Source organism: Ixodes scapularis, unplaced genomic scaffold (assembly GCF_016920785.2).
Source record: "Ixodes scapularis isolate PalLabHiFi unplaced genomic scaffold, ASM1692078v2 PGA_scaffold3__209_contigs__length_174095766, whole genome shotgun sequence".
In the NCBI taxonomy this organism is placed as follows: Eukaryota; Metazoa; Arthropoda; class Arachnida; order Ixodida; family Ixodidae; genus Ixodes; species Ixodes scapularis.
In genome coordinates, this window is record NW_024609868.1 from 46,140,308 (window position 1) to 46,156,205 (window position 15,898).

At 44.7% G+C, this 15,898-nt stretch overlaps 2 protein-coding genes across 5 annotated transcripts in view; one reads left to right on the forward strand and one right to left on the reverse strand.

Annotated features, from left to right (window-relative positions):
• LOC8040319 (protein SCAI) overlaps nucleotides 1-12,651 on the reverse strand; it is a 46,223-nt gene extending 33,572 nt beyond the window's left edge. Inside the window, exons 1-6 of one of the 3 annotated variants that reach the window (XM_029990457.4) lie at nucleotides 12,261-12,651; nucleotides 11,786-11,881; nucleotides 11,592-11,678; nucleotides 10,165-10,378; nucleotides 8,537-8,635; nucleotides 7,567-7,719 (exon numbers count right to left, since the gene is read on the reverse strand). In XM_029990457.4, coding sequence (XP_029846317.1) covers nucleotides 7,567-7,719; nucleotides 8,537-8,635; nucleotides 10,165-10,378; nucleotides 11,592-11,678; nucleotides 11,786-11,881; nucleotides 12,261-12,457 — 846 coding nt within the window. In that variant the 5' untranslated portion in view covers nucleotides 12,458-12,651. Of the gene's footprint in view, nucleotides 1-7,566; nucleotides 7,720-8,536; nucleotides 8,636-10,164; nucleotides 10,379-11,591; nucleotides 11,679-11,785; nucleotides 11,882-12,187; nucleotides 12,233-12,260 lie in introns of those variants that run through there. The other 2 variants (XM_029990458.4, XM_040499593.2) reach the window with 2 other exon arrangements.
• Nucleotides 12,244-15,896, forward strand: LOC8040320 (probable deoxyhypusine synthase). Of its 2 annotated transcripts, XM_029990459.4 has the most exons (4): nucleotides 12,244-12,588; nucleotides 13,074-13,321; nucleotides 14,330-14,494; nucleotides 15,040-15,896. In XM_029990459.4, exons 2-4 carry the CDS (start codon nucleotides 13,121-13,123, stop codon nucleotides 15,769-15,771), a joined length of 1,098 nt encoding a protein of 365 aa, XP_029846319.2. In that variant the 5' UTR covers nucleotides 12,244-12,588; nucleotides 13,074-13,120; the 3' UTR covers nucleotides 15,772-15,896. The 2 variants fall into 2 exon arrangements, with proteins under 2 accessions (XP_029846319.2, XP_029846320.2); XM_029990460.3 differs by lacking the exons at nucleotides 12,244-12,588; nucleotides 14,330-14,494 and having other exon boundaries at nucleotides 12,756-13,321.
• The last annotated feature ends 2 nt before the right edge of the window (nucleotides 15,897-15,898 follow it).

Genomic DNA, 15,898 nt, shown 5'->3' on the forward strand with positions numbered 1-15,898 from the left:
ACTGTCATTTAAAGGATGAGAACAGCAGCTGGAGGTGGGGCAACTGAGGAACATTCCCGCCATTCTAGCCCTGCCAGTGACTATATACGCGAAGACACATTTGTGCTACTATAATACCAAATCTGTAGTTGTGCTTGAATACTCTTTCGTCAGAAATTAGTACTCCAGCCAATACATTGTGAAGGGTAATCATACACAGGATAATCACGGTTGAATAGAATGCTGAAAATCCCCAGGTCCACACAAAAATGTCATTCCTTTCCCGAAGCTTGTGTTCGCGGTCAACAAATAAGATATTTAGTACAAATGTATGGCAACAACTACACCACTAAATTAAAATACAGCAGAGTTCGAATTTCTTGATTTGCAATAATTAAAGGGCAATTATGAACTGTAGCATATCAATTGCATAAACAACGGTTTATCTGAATCTCGCATTGCACGGGGTACTTTTGGAAATGTGAGTGAAATCGCTCCTGAAAAACTATGCGTCACGCAGAAAAAAGGTTCATGCTGTAGTGGTTTGTGCCAAAAAGCCCACTAGGGAAAATTATTAGTGTTCCATATAAATAGGTAATTACTTTTTAGTGATTACATTTTTAATTACTACCTTTAAAGCTATGGTTTCAATTAGAAATTTGATTCGAATCATACGAAACTGCTCAATGGACATATGCATAGAGAAAGTCATCTGCGGTTAGCACAGGAGTTGCGGTGACGTCAGAACGAAGCCGAGCTCTGATTGGCTTTAGTTAAAAGGATAGTGGGTAGACCTCAACGCTGGACGCCTTGAGGTCTACCCACTATTTCCTTATATCAGCCAATAAGAGCTTGGCGTTCTGACATAATCGCAATCCCTGCAAAGAAGCAGAAGAACTTGCACTCCGCATTAGATTGTTATAAGGCATGCACAGCATTTTAGCACATTCCAAGGAATTGCTCAATTTGGAAGCGTTTCTAGGTTCTGGTTTATCGTCGGAGCACATCTCCACGCCAGCAATCCTGCCCCCCATGGCCAAAATGCGCGACGTGTGCGTGCCGCCACGCATCGAGCAAAAAGAGGTGTCCTCACACTGGCACTGACGCCACAAAGGCAAACCTTGGGTGGCAATCTGGGTGCGTCCTTATCTAGCCTCTTCTATGACTGATGCGTGGCGGCGCATGTACCTATAGTCGGTCACAACTCAAGAAGGTAGGGTAAAAGAAAGGAAAATGGGAGAGTAGGAAATGGACGCAATGCTGGCGAGGGGAGGATGAAAATCCCTCACCAGCGTTGCGTCCGCTTCCTCCTCTCCCACCTTCCTTTCCCTCGCTCTACCTTCTTAATTGGCAACATGTTATAGCGCGTTACAGCCACGGGGAGCGAAAGTGATGAAGAGGAGATGCGCTCTGACAAAAAACCAAAACCTAGAAACGCATCCAAATTCAAAAAATTTTCTTCGAAACGCCGTAAACATCTGCGCGTGCCTTATGTCATCGTAATGCAGGTGGATTTAGCAGTTTACAATGATTCACATCAAAATGTTAATTGAAACCATACCTTTAAAATTGATAATTAAAATGTAATTACTGAGAAGTAATTATTACCCAATTACACTGAATGCTAACAATTTTACTTAAAAGGAAGCTGAGAGGCTCTCGAAAAAAACGGGTTAGAAGTGAATTCTAGGGTATTTTTGTCCTGTGAATTTGAATATCACAAGCATTTGACCCGACTGTATCAATCGACGCGAGAAAAACCAAAAAACCAAATGCTGTGTGTGATGCCAGAGGCTTCAGCTGCCTTGCGTGTGCCGCCTGCAAGGGAACGTGTGCAGCACTTTCGACTGCTCGGGCAGAAAGCGCGAAAATATTGAGATCTCTGTATAATGCATCACGATTCCCTCCTCGCACCGAACATGGCGGGAAGGAGGGGTTCGGCGCTATTTTGAAAGCGCTGCTGTGGCTACTTGGCACGTCAATCTTAAATATAATTTTGATATTCATAATCCTGAACGCCAAATAAGGGTGTTTTTTCTCAAATAGAAAACCGCTTCAGTTTCCCTTTAATAGGCCCCTTGGCACAAACCACTACGGCATCAACCCTTTTTTCTGTGCAATGCATAGTTTCCGCAAAAGCAATTTGGCCCACATTTCCAGAAACATCCTGTACAGTCAACTTGCATTAATTCGACCTCAGTTAATTCGACTTATCGTTTCGTTCGGCCCTGTTCAAAAGTCCCGGCAAGAGCCCATACATTTCTACATAAGAAGAAAACCCTTGATTTCAATCTTGAAATATAAAGTATTGGTTAATTTGACCTAGACAGAACCCGCGGTGGGCAAATTACAAGCATGATTCGCAGTGCGTAACTCACAAAAACAGGCCTTTTTTTCACGAATTACGCTGTGGGCAAGTTACAAGCGCGATCGGCCGTGCCCGTCAACAAAAAAACCCGTTTGAAAATTTAAGCGCGCGCCGAATTGCGAAGAGAGAGAAAAAGAGAGCACATGTTGAGACATGACACACGTCTCAGTCTCAACACAAAACAACCATTGCAACACTGCTACGGAGCAGTGAGCACTGATTCGCTGTTTGTGAGAGAGGACCGCTGATGACGTCAATGCACGCAACGGCGACGTTTGTCTCGTAGCCGCCGGCGCAGTGCGGTTCATTCACCGGCCGCCGGTCACCGCTGCCGCCGCGGTGTGGCGGTGTGCGGCGGCTTATTATAAAAATGTTAGCCCACTTGATCACAAGCCCTGGATATTCAGAATTAAGCACGCATCTTTTAATTAAACTTTTGAATAATTCAACCCAATTTCACATGCCCCGTAGAGGTCAAATTAATTAAAGTCAACTGGAAGTCAACCAAACCCGTTATAAAGTTCTTTTGTAAACAAAATAAAAAAAACAGCTGATATCAACATTGCACCAACCATCCTGGATGGTGCTTACCTTTCTGGGAACCAGCGTAGTACAATGTTCTAACTAATGAACTAGACGTTGCAGCTACCATACAAATCAAATTTCAGAAATTTCTTTTCACTTCAAAGCTAAGGACAACACTTCTAAGCTGCCTGTCATTGATAAACACAGTCAGAGTGGATTTAATAGAGATAAATAATCTGTTCTAACATTTGAAATATTACTCGAAACTCTCAACAAGACAGTCTCTAGGGATACTGAATGAAAAATGAAGTCGTACAAAACCAACACTGTAAGCGACTTCATTTCTGCGAGCTCAATATTTTGCAAATTCTGTGAAGCGTGGATTTCGAGAATGTGTTTCAGGTACAAAATTTCGCGATTTTATATGTAATGCATTCTTTACCATGGGGTGATATATTTGCGTGATCAATGTTTCGCAATATATTTCAAGTCATGAAATTTGCAAAAATGAGGTCCCTGCGAAAATTAGGTCGCTTAGAGTACTAGGGCTTTTAATATTTGTTAAACATCATCATTAGAGTCTCAAAGCATGTGCATCTCAGCTTGGTTACTTGTGAGAGGCCAAATTCAAAGCATACTTTTAATCTGTCCACACAAGCTCAGAATTTTCCCCTATGGACTTTCTTACAGCAGCCCAGTGGGGAGGATAATCAGCGGGTACAAATATATCACGAGACCCATTAATGGGTGAGCGGCGTTTTCGAGCTTCCAGTTCGTTGGAGCATTTCGCTTCACAGATGGAAGACGATGGTGATCAGATGCAAGTGCAAGCGTGGTACGAGTCGGAAATTTCTCTGATCCTACGTTTACCCAAACGCAAGTGCAGCAAGAGCGCTGTATTATAGAATGGTGTAGCAGAAGGAACTGGAAGTTTAAAAAGGTCAAATGCCACTTGCCCATTCCTTGATCCATCTAAATGAAAAAGACATTTGAATTTTTCCAAGAGGGCTTCCTAACATTGATTATAGCACTAATCACATATTGTTTTTTAAACTTTTAGAAGGATGCCCTGATATAGTTAAGAGGCAAGGTTACACGTTTCGGCTTACAAGCAAACTAGAATGCCTGCGATGTGCATATATTTATGTTTCTTTGGTGCTTCCCACTCCCACCAAGAAAAAACAAAAACAAAAACAGACACCTACTTCCCACAAAAGCGTACCTCCAGCAATCACAAGACAAGCACAGCAAACTCCACATTCCGGCATTGTAAAAAGAAAAGGCAGAAATGAAAAAAAAAAAAAGATGGCAGCCAAGACCCTTTTGAAGTTTTGAAAAATGAAGAGAGAGCAAGAGAGAGAGAGCGAGGGAGGAGGAAAAGGAGCAAGGTCAAAAAAGAACCTCCAAGGTCACTTCATCAGCTGCACAGCACCCAAAGGACAAACCACCGAAACTGGCGAGGCAGTACGGCCAAGGGGAGAAAAACGGCCGAAACGAGGTAAAACCCAAGTCTGCAGGCAGCTACAGCTATAACATGGCCCATGCACGCACTCCAAGAAAAAACATGAGCCACTCGGGTTAAGTCTGCAAATCGACAAAATGCACTCGAAGGAAATCAAAGCAGCGGCGTTAAATTCTTAAAATAATGTGAAATGACTATAGACTACTTCATGCACGTATACCCTTTTTTTTTTTTAGCACTTGAAAGATAATGCAAGGCACAAGAAAGTAGAAGTCTAGAGGCATTCATCGAGGGCATAGCTTTGCAAGGTTTGATTTGAAGATGTTACTTGTGTTGGACCTAAAGGGTACTAACACAAGGTGCAGTCAAAGACTGACACAGGTATTAAGGGGGGACATGGCCTTGGAAATCCAAATTTTCAGAAAAAATGTTTTTTTCAAATATTATATGTTTATGTTCATTAACTTCCAAAGAATGGTTTCAGAAAATTTAATTTATAAACATGCAGGATTCATCTCGCAATAAATTATTTTCGACATGTCGGCAGCCCTTCGTGTCAGCTGGGAGCAAGTTTCGCGTTTTTCATTTAGTACTGCTTCATACTCGTTTAACATAGCCAGAACATCTCACCCTCATTGGAAACACCATTTACTCTAGATTTAGCCCGTAGAAGCTTTCAGAGTTTAAACGTATCAATGGCCAGGAGAACCCTTTACATCCAAACAGAAGAAATCCTGAAAATTTGGTATGAGCAACCTTATTGGTTGAGGCTCGAAACAGGGTTTCGAGTCTCAACTTCTCAACAAGTCTCATCTTCAGTAACGCCCTTTCACAGTATCTTCCACTTCAGGTCATATTCCTGCCTTGCTGCTCTTCCTTAGTATGATTTGCCTCTTAGTTCTTGCCAGTTTATCTGTCAAGGAATGCCTGCTACAAAAGTTAGCTTGCCTACAAATGACACAAACCAGGTGAATTTCGCCTACCTCGGACTCACAGAAAAGAAAGAAACCTAAAGTTGAAACCTCAAATGCATTTTTCTCAGTTCCACTTTTCGGCAGGAAATGTGGTATGAGGAAATGCATCATTTGACATTTTGAAAGTGTAAAGATTTCATTCAGTGGCGTCCTGGACTGAAATTTCTTGAGGAACAAGTTAAGGTACTGATACTCTGAATAAAACTAGCTTCTTCATGACAAAAACTGAATATTTTAAAACACAGAAATTTGTTAAAATCTTTTGCACTTTTTGGGTGTTATTGTTTTTCTCTACAATTGCATTTTCTACAATTAATTTTTACCTTAACTTGCACTATGGGTACTCTACTTCACATTAAAATAAATGTTTCGTGGATTGCAATTATTATATTTTTTAAATACATTTCCTACTGAAGTCACTTCTTTCTGGAGCTTTTTAAGCATTGTGTGTAGTAGAATTGGCCTACAAGACTGATAGCTTAGAGGTCATCAATCCTAATTGGGTTCAATGCACTCTCAAAGTTTCAATCAATCCTAATTGGGTTCAATGCACTCTCAAAGTTTCAATCAATCCTAATTGGGTTCAATGCACCCTTAAAGGAATGGTTCAAAAGTTGACCCTCCCAGGCTATGTCCCCCCTTAACTTATAAAACTCCAATAGCACATTTGAGGTTCTGAACAATTTGGGGTATCAATCTCGAAAGGGACATTCTCTGATAACACTGTTTTCGGCGACAAAGAAAAAAATCCCATCTGTCACAGTAGTAGATTTTTTCTTGTTGAAACACTTAGCACATGAAATTAAATTATCCATGCTACATTTCATGGATCCCCAAGATGAATGGAACAAGAACGACCTTCTTGATGTAATATTTTTAAACATCTTGAAATGAGAGACCATGTAATGCAGTGAGATGCCAGATTGACTGACTCAATTATCAAGCTGAGCATTGCTCAGGTAATCTCAACTTACACTGCTCAAACCAACAAAGAAAGCCTTAAAACTGGAATGTTTATCCGCATTTACAAGCTCTTTTAGTAGTGCTTTGCCTCGTAACTTTCTTATTTGAAGTCGCAGGATCTACGGAAGAAAGCTAAAACGTTGCAACTACATAAGCAGGAGCAGTATTAAAGCAGCTGCCTCAATACCCACAGAGCAGTGTACTAGCTTTAATGACAAGTTCACCACAGTGTCGATTCGTCTCAATTTCTGCTTAAAAGACGATGGACCTTGGGGGTATGTGTACGGCAGAACCGAGCACAGTGCCTATTACTTGGGCAACCAGCGCCACCTCGCAACAAACCGGCAGAAATTGTTAAGAGTGCAACATCTTTACCATTTCATAGTTTATTATTGTTACAAATATTATTACTCAATAAATCCTACAAATACCGTCTAGAAACAAAACTTTAAAAAAATTAGTCGTGCCCCATCTAGTCTTGTTGATGCACACCTAAAAAGTGCAAGCTGAATTATATCTCCTCCCACGTAATAAAGGAATGATTGTCACGAAAAACAACCGGCACCTTCCCGGAGACTGCTAGAACGTCGGCAAACTGATTCCAAATATGCTAGCTTTTTACGGCACGCCAGAGCCGTTACTGCATGGCGAGAGCGACATATGCCCCTATGAATTATTTGTAGTATTTTTTTTTTTGTCTAATATTGACGCAGCACCTGCGAGTGTCGAGCTCTCGAACACCTCGGCCATGGCGGTCGCCGACGCATGGCGTCCAAAAGCGTGTAAAGACAAGGACCCACAGCAATGGTGCCTGGAACGCATTCCCGAACGGTGCGTTCAATGTGTCCTCAAATGTCGTCGCATGAGTGTCACACGGGACGTCACGTGTTTAGTGTCAGATGCGACGTCACATGTGACACCACACACAACGTCACACAAGCGTCACGCAGTCGCCTGCCATGATTTTGGCGGTGGCATGGCGGGAGAGGCGAATGCAACGGACGCCCGTCCCGCCATAGGTCGCTCCGAAGCCAGACGGTCGACGGAAACCGAAGCAAAAGCGAGGCACAGGACGCCAAGACAATGGCGACCTCTGCGTCAGCCCGCCCGTCTTGCCGTCGTCTTTACGATCGACCGACCGGATCGCGGCATCTGTTGGCACGACGTGCCGGCCGCCGCGAAGCAATTTTTCTTGCCGACTCGGCACCGCTTTTGATGTGCAGGCGGGACGGGACACCAGACACGCCGGTCGAAAACGTGCTCCGGGCATCGTATTGTGGTCGGGGCTGGCTCACCTGGTCGCAGCAGTTGCCGATGATGAGGATCTCCTGCAGGCTGAGGTGGCTTGAGGGCACCTTTTCCATGGGCGGGGTGTTGAGCGGACTCAGGCGGTGGGACAGCACTATCGACGACGAGTCCAGGTCCACCACGTTCACCAGGTTGTCCGCCTGCAACGTCGGGTGGGTCGGCACGAGACAGAGGGACTGGTGCATGCGGCTGGGACCTCAAATCGTGTCGCAACTTGTTGCACCTGGCCGGGGTGCTTGGTATCGATAGTTACACCTCTGCTTAATGTACGACCAGAGTCGCGGGCGTCTCCTCGCACGTTGACGACTGTCGCTGCGGTCGCGGTGTGTGCAGCCAATGTCTCGTTACTCCTGCACCGTATCTGGAAAACTTTCCTCTTGACTTTCACATTGTTGTTGCTGCTTGCTTTCAAACTTTGAGAGACAAAAAAACCCTGGTTTTATTTTATGCATCATACTTTGGGAAATTCTAGGATTCTCTTCCCCAAAAATTTTAACAGTCAGGATTTAGTTACATTTTTATTTCGAGTGGAAACAAAATGTACTCTTTAATTGTCTACGGAAACGATTTACGAAACCGGGAGCTGGTGGTCTGCACCCAGGGGGATTTTAGGCTCGTTATTTCGGAGTTAACCATCCGTGTTTTTGAGAAAGTTGTTAATATATAGTACTAGCATTATGGGTCATTTTCATCTAAAACCATGTTCAAAGAAAATACAGGATCAACGTCTTCTTCTACTACCGTAGTTTTCATCCTTAGCGCCATTTTGCGTCCATAATGTTTAACCAACTAGCCCAACAGTTCATTTTGTTATAGACGTCTCGTCTGCTTCAAATGCATGCCGTTTGAAAATGCCAGTACCGACCCAACAACATCTGGCAAGCACGGTGCACATGTAGAGGGACCGAGGAAGAAACAAAAAAGAGGACGGGGACATTGCATTCGGGGTGAACCCACGTCGATGAAGGACTTGATCTCGCCCAGGACGAGGGACCATTCCAGCTGATCTTCCGGCTCGTATGTGGCAGTGTAGTCATCGATCTGCTTGGCAAGCTCCTGTGAAACAGAAAGTACAGTGAAATCCCTTTTAAAGCTATTATGCTTGTTCCCGAATCAGGAACGGTGTACTTATGACTGCTTCATACCTCAACTGTTCACAGGTCACGCTTTCTTCTCATGTTCATAGATTGACAAACATACCTCGATTTTCTTGCCAAAGTACTATCTACTGTTTTCCGGCGCAAAGCAATGAATGTAATTGTTTCATTAAGGGTGACTATACCAGGCAATCGCAAAAGGCCTTCGACAAGACATTTATGTGTACTTAGATGTTTACAAAAATGCAGCTATTGCAAAAAAAAAAAAAAGAGGCTTGCTTGAGAGTCGGCGATTAAGAACTGGTAGCTTGGGCCACCTCTCTTTTCCTCGGTCACGTGAAATAATGGCTGGAATCTTTTCGAAGTAACAATGCCGTCCGAAGAGCAAATTCATTAAAACATCTAATAGAATTCCTAACACATAACTTGTATAAAAGTAAAAATGCAGAGAGTGTGTTGGCAAACTTAGAAATGTAGTCAGGGGAGCTGAAACAGGCCCAGGGACCATTTAATGAGACTCCAGCATCCAATACAAGGATTCTGAGCTCAGAATGGAAATCAGAACCCTTTTCCAACTAAAGATGGCACCTAGCAATAAATGAATAGAACCTCTTTTTGAAGGATAAGTTCTAAAGTGCAGCGCTTCCAAAACAGCCCACAGCAGGTCATAGTAACATCACCTTAATTGTGGAATGGCAGCAAGTAACAAGGAATGACACTGAAGCTCTTGAACAATGGTGAAAAGGCCAAAAGATAGCTGCTCCATACTTTACCAAGAAATATAGAGCTGCTAGGCAGATGACAGTGCACGCATGTGCAGGACTTTTGGGAAAAGGTGGTCTGGGTATCAGTAAATAGGAATTTCATTCTATGAAATTTATTACAGTGACTGAGTGGCAAAGTGCAAAAACGAGCAGTGTAAAAAGCCCTGAGAATTTTGTGTTTGTGTGCAAAGAAACTAAAATCTGCAGTACTCTAGCGTGTAGGCTGAACAGGACGCTAAACATAGAAGTTGGAGTTTCAGGCATAATAACAGCCAGGAATGATTAAAAAGCTGGTCTTTGCATGTGAGCCCTCAATTTCTTCATGCTTCCTTTCTTTTTTTGCATTTAATTTGGGTTTCAGAGCCCTCTTATATTGTTTTAAAAATACAGCTCATTATTTCTAGCAGGTTGTACAGACAAAGTTCATCTCTGCGGCCTCAGGATGAAAGGCTGACATATAGCCTCGATTTTCCGCGAGGCAATAAATATTTAGTTTCTGCAATGCAGACAATCTTCCTAGTGTCCTCCTTTCCAAACCTGCTAGAGTATCAAAAAAAAGAAAGAACCAAGGCAGGGAAGGACACAGCTCTTTGCTTGAAGGAAGGTTATGAGACTTGAAAAAAGAGGAAAAAAGCCAAGTAAAATTGAAAAGAGAAGGGCATACATAGGGTTTGCATGCGTCATAAAGATGGAAGGAAAGTAGGCAAGGTCTGCAGGAGCTCACCCTCACTAGGTCCCGCACCAGCTTCATCTTCTTGAGCAGGAGGCACACAACAATGAAGCGTGCATAATACCGAAGCTTCTTGACCATCAGGTCTGACCGGTGCGAGTAGGGTAGGCTCTCCTCCTTGCTCGCCTTGGAATAGTAGCCTCGGGCTCGGATGGCCGCGTAGAATGAGAATGCCTCGTTGAGATAGTTGGTCTCGCTCGTACGCAGGCTGGGCCAATGACACAGAGAGAGCTCAGCGTGAGCTTCGCACTTTGTACATCACTTTCTATACTTCGTTTCACCTTAAGATGAGACTGCAGCAGATGCCATGAGCCGTCGAAACAAGCCCAATGCCGCGTGAAAGCCATTCGCCCTTGCGGAGGGGTGCAGAGTCACGCGATATGCTCGAAGCGCCTGTTTGGCTAGGATGGCTCATAGTGTACGATACGGCCCATTGTAACATAAAAAGGTGTATAGACGAGCACTGAAGCCAATGATGTCGATCGGCAAAAGCTGCGTTAAGCTTTTCTCTGTACCATGCGAACCTTTAACATCAGTGAAACTCGGGTTAGTTCACTTCACTTGATATGCGAGCGGAGCCAAATCTACAGGAAGAGTGTGTTGTCCCGAACAATGCTTGTACTACACGAGCCTGCGTGCTTGGCAGGGACGCTGAAAGCTCGAACTCTGCTCCCGTAGCCCCTTCTATGCTCACACTTAAAGTGAAATGGGAAATTTTTTGACAAATTAGCGTTGAAAAGATGTATCCTTGTTAAACTAAAGAGCCTTCCCCCAACCCAGAATCAAATGCATTGGAACGTATTGTTTTCTCAATTACACCCACACACAAAGATTATTTGAATTTGAAACATAAAATTAGATGTAGGTATATGCAGATATGCTCATTCAACTCACTTCATATCTGTTTGCAAAAGCATTGTTGCTGCAGTAAAAAAAAAAAAACAAAAAAAAACACTCATGTGTCAAGTAACACAAGAAAAAAAAGTAGCACACATAAATTGTATCAAGCTTGCGCAGAGAAATCGGCAAATTAATATAGGAATGCATCTTTCTAAGATTGTGAGAAACCAGTCGTGCCCGCAAGCATGCTTTCCCACAAGTACCAGTGTTCGGCAGGAAAGCGTGCTCTAGTCTGTCTACGTTTTCGATTACGTTGACATGACTGAACACGACAAGCCCAAATTATTTCCTATAGCTTACTGGAGGCATAAAACATATATAGAAGATCGAACTACAAATGCCTAAAACAAAAATCACACACCCTAGCGTTTCGGACAAATTACACAGTATTACATCAGCAAGGTGTAAATAACTAAACGCCACAAAGGTAACATCCAAGACGTAGTTCCTGGCGGTTACAGACTCAACGCGACAACGGACTTTCATTCAAAAATTCACAACAAATCGAAGAGCGTACTCACTAATAGTGGTAGTAAAGTTGCCCAATCTTGGATGCAATCTCCCCGATTTGCCATCGTTTCAGACCGTATTTAATGTCCAAAATTTGCCTGAAACGAAGAGGGCGGGTGTAGCCCCGTGTAAGATAGGCAGGGAACCACATACGCAGGAAAAGAAAAAGCAAATCAATATAGGAGGAAAAAAGCTAAAACCGCACCTATGTTGCTGCTGAAATTTCCATAACTTGGTGTACACGTCGAACGTTCTCCCAAAGTACGCCTGCCACTGCTTGTGTCCATACTGTGGCAGGTCCCTGCGTAGAAACGAACTTTCCGTTTGTTTGTTTTTATTTTGTTGGTTTGTTTACAAACGTGTATAACCGAATTATTATCAGAATACAGGCTTCACGGTTCACGAGAAAAATAATGACTCACAATACTGGTCCCAAAACTGGTTCTCTGAAACAACCATACCAGTCAAGAAGGGCGGCTCAGTACGAATTCCAACGCGGCTAAACTCGACCCAAATTTTTACGCAGCTATAGTCGTGCGTCGTGAATTACGAAGAGATTTGCGCATTTTGCTGTGAGGTAGGAAGCAAACAGTAGGTTTCTCGTTACCGAGCAGTGGCGACGCCAGAGGACCAGTGACTGCCGCTAGCAGACGTAAACAGAGCGCCGTCGCATGACTCACCTCAACCCATTGAAGAGTTGCTTGGACTTCTCGAGCAAGTGACAGAATTCGTTAACTATTTTGCGTTCCTGTTCCTCGATCTCACTCATAATGGCCATCCTTCGAGGCGCATGCTGTCCCAAATCTTCAGGACCTCCGGACGCAGGTCGCTTCACATGGTCCAAGCGATCGTAGTGCAGTGCGCTCCCTTTCTGCATCAACGGCGGGGTCGTTCCCACCCACGCGCGCGCTCCTGGCTTGCTCCCGGAGTTTCCGGCGCTCCCACTACGCTACGAGCTATCGGTAGGAAAATATAGTGGCTCTCTTCATGAGAACAACGGGATCCCAGGTAGGTTTCTTCACCGCCGGTGTCCACGCATAACAAGCAATAACAAAAACTGCAGAGGCCGCTAAGCCTAACTTACGAGTCTTCGAGACGCGAATAATATGCCGAAGATTAGTTTTTGGTTTTGACGCTAGGCGGCCACAAATGCGCGCGCCGCGCAAAAGCGTCTTCTGCACTGCGCACAAGGCTATGCGGTATGCTCGCCTTCCGCTGCGTGCCGTGGACATGTGCTGGTTTACAGTGTTGCATTTTGCCAGGTGTGTCGTGCAATTTGGTGGATGTGACAGCGGTGAAGGAAATGACAGTGTAGATATTAAAGAGACCTTACACCAGCCTAACACACTAGCGTCGAGCCGCGTATCCGGCCACGGGGCTCGCGATAGTTGGGGCGGTTGAACTTTGTCACTCGTAAATCCTGCGATCATTAAGCTGTTAGAAAAAGCTAGTGGTTTAACCCGGTCACTTATCACGGAGAACTGTATTTATAGTTGGAGTCCCGCGACGAGTCGGAACAGTCTGCAAGTGACGCTTGATCATGAGTGCCGAAGGAGAACCCGCGATTGCGACGGAGTCCGTGCTGAGGAGGTCCGGCGAACTGCCCACGGAGGAGAAAGTGGAGGTGGAGGGCTATGACTTTAACCAAGGTATCGACTACGAACGGATCCTTCAAAGCTACAGGTGCTGCGGCTTTCAAGCGACGCACTTCGATCGGGCAGTCACCGAAATTAACCGCATGGTAACGTTGCCTTTTTGTGCTCTCAGCTTTTTTACAACTCAGCCGCATGAAGGATACTAAGGTGTATATATCCGTGTAATTATATTGTGAAGAAATTTATGGTCGTTTCTAACAGGGACACGCACACATTACTAGCCATTTTATCATTAGAAAGTAACGCCATGTCCCAGCACTTTGATTCACCAGATACAAAGCAGAATGCAGTATGTAATGAGGCTGTGAAAAAGATTTTGCAAAATGCAATTCTATACTACTGCCTTCCAAAACCTTTGGATTTTCAATGTCTTTAGGAAAGCCTAAAGTTATCAATAAAGTACAAATTCTACAGATGCGTTCCTTGCTAAATTTTTGTATGAAATAAAAAATGGCATGTTTAGTCCCATTATCAAACAATAAATGGGCTAAAATAAAATGTATGCAAAAATAAAGATGGAATGGAAAGAAATGCATTCTATATGTCCAGATCTCTCCTTTCATTTCGTACCAGGGCATCAAAACTATTTGGCAACATGTTAACAATGCAGAGGAAACTAATGAAGTTCCATGAAAATACTCTCCAGAAATTGGTGAACCAAAATGAAACTTACCAAAACCAACCGTTTGTTCGCAAATATGAGTTTCCCGAATTAATTGATTGGTAGTTAGTTGCCCATTTTAGGACCAAGTTATTTTATGTCTAGATAGTGGGGGCCTAGTCAGCTCCACAATCTAAACAAGCTGACAATGTTTGGTAGTTGGTTTCCTGTTTTCAAATAAACCATAATCTCTAAAGCATGCTTTTCGTCTGTTAGACTAGTGGAATGGTGGGATAAAAGTTTGCTAGCTTGAATGTTTTCTTTGTATCTTTACTTTATTTCAACCCCATGGTGCCAAACCCCACCCTGCACGATAATGGAGTGGATGGAGAAAAACAGACAGCTTCGGCTTTACGTGAACACCGCCTCAGCTCCGTGCTTCACAACTTTTGTTTGCGTTGCATGCAGCATTTCTGGTCTTGGATGTTTTCAGCTGGAGAGCCGCAGTGTGCCACTGAAGGATGATCAGCTGGATCAGCACGAGACGGATGACTTCATACGCAGGAAATATGGCTGCACCATATTCTTGGGATACACATCAAACATGGCATCCGCTGGGATCCGGGACATCATACGGTTCCTCGTGGAACATAGCATGGTTAGGTCCCCTAACACTCCTTCCAGTTTTTTTTTTTTTTTTTTTTTTTACATTGTAGACAGTAAAAAAAATTGCCTAGCTTAGACATTTCATCAAATGTAGTGAAGGTCACTTCAGTAGCACTTCGTGAGGTTGATGGAATAGAGCTTGCTTATGTTGGTTGCACCACGGAAAGACAGTCTAAATGGTGCACTAACACTCCCCTCCCTCCCAAGGTGCAACCAACGAGTGCAAGCAAGGCTGTGGGGTGTCCCCATAAAAAGCTGGCACTTTAAAATTATCTCAGCAAGGTAGGGCCTTTGTCATCCTCGTTACTACGATGGACCGAAGGTACAGCATGGGGCACTTGACTCATGCCATCTCCTGCGATACTTTTCAACGAAATAAACCTGCTGGTCACAACTTAAAAAATTTAGAGTGAAGTAAATAAATTATTTATTCGAGCACTCGTCACATAAAGGCATTCTGCATTGAAGAACCAGAGATTCGTCTACTCAACCCTCTTTGCTCATCCCGAACCGCCTTCCCCCAAACCTCCTCGACAGGTCGACTGCATCGTCACGACCGCCGGGGGCGTGGAGGAGGACCTGATCAAGTGCCTTGCGCCCACCTATGTCGGCGATTTCAGCCTGCGGGGAGGCCCACTCCGCGACCTGGGCATCAACCGCATCGGCAACCTCCTGGCGCCCAACGACAACTACTGCCTCTTTGAGAACTGGATCATCCCCGTGCTCAACAAGATGCTCGACGAACAGCGCAGCCGCGGAACGGTCTGGTCCCCGTCCAAGATGATAGAGCGGTTCGGCCTCGAGATCGACGATCCCCGCTCCATCTATTACTGGGCGGCCCGCAACAAGATTCCCGTGTTCTGCCCCGCACTCACCGACGGCTCCCTGGGGGACATGATCTACTTCCACTCGTTCCGCAACCCGGGACTGGTCGTGGACATCGCGCAAGACATCCGCCGCCTCAACACGATGGCCGTGAAGGCGGTCAAGTCGGGCATGGTGATCGTCGGAGGCGGCGTGGTCAAGCACCACATATGCAACAGCAACATGATGCGCAACGGCGCCGACTTTGCGGTCTACCTCAACACGGGTTCCGAGTTTGACGGCAGCGACTCCGGCGCTTCGCCGGACGAGGCCGTCTCCTGGGGGAAGATCCGCAAGGACGCCCATCCAGTCAAGGTCTGCGCGGAGGCGACGCTCGTCCTCCCGCTCTTGGTCGCGGAGACCTTCGCCAAGTGGCACTTTGCGAAACGGAACGCCGTGAAGTGAGCGGGCACAGCGGCCGTGCCGACACGCGGGTGGTGTCGGCTGTCGAGAAGCATTTGTCGATGAGCCTCCGAAACTTGCTGCAAAGCGCGCGCTTCTTTCTCAATAAAATGACGTGAGACCCAACACT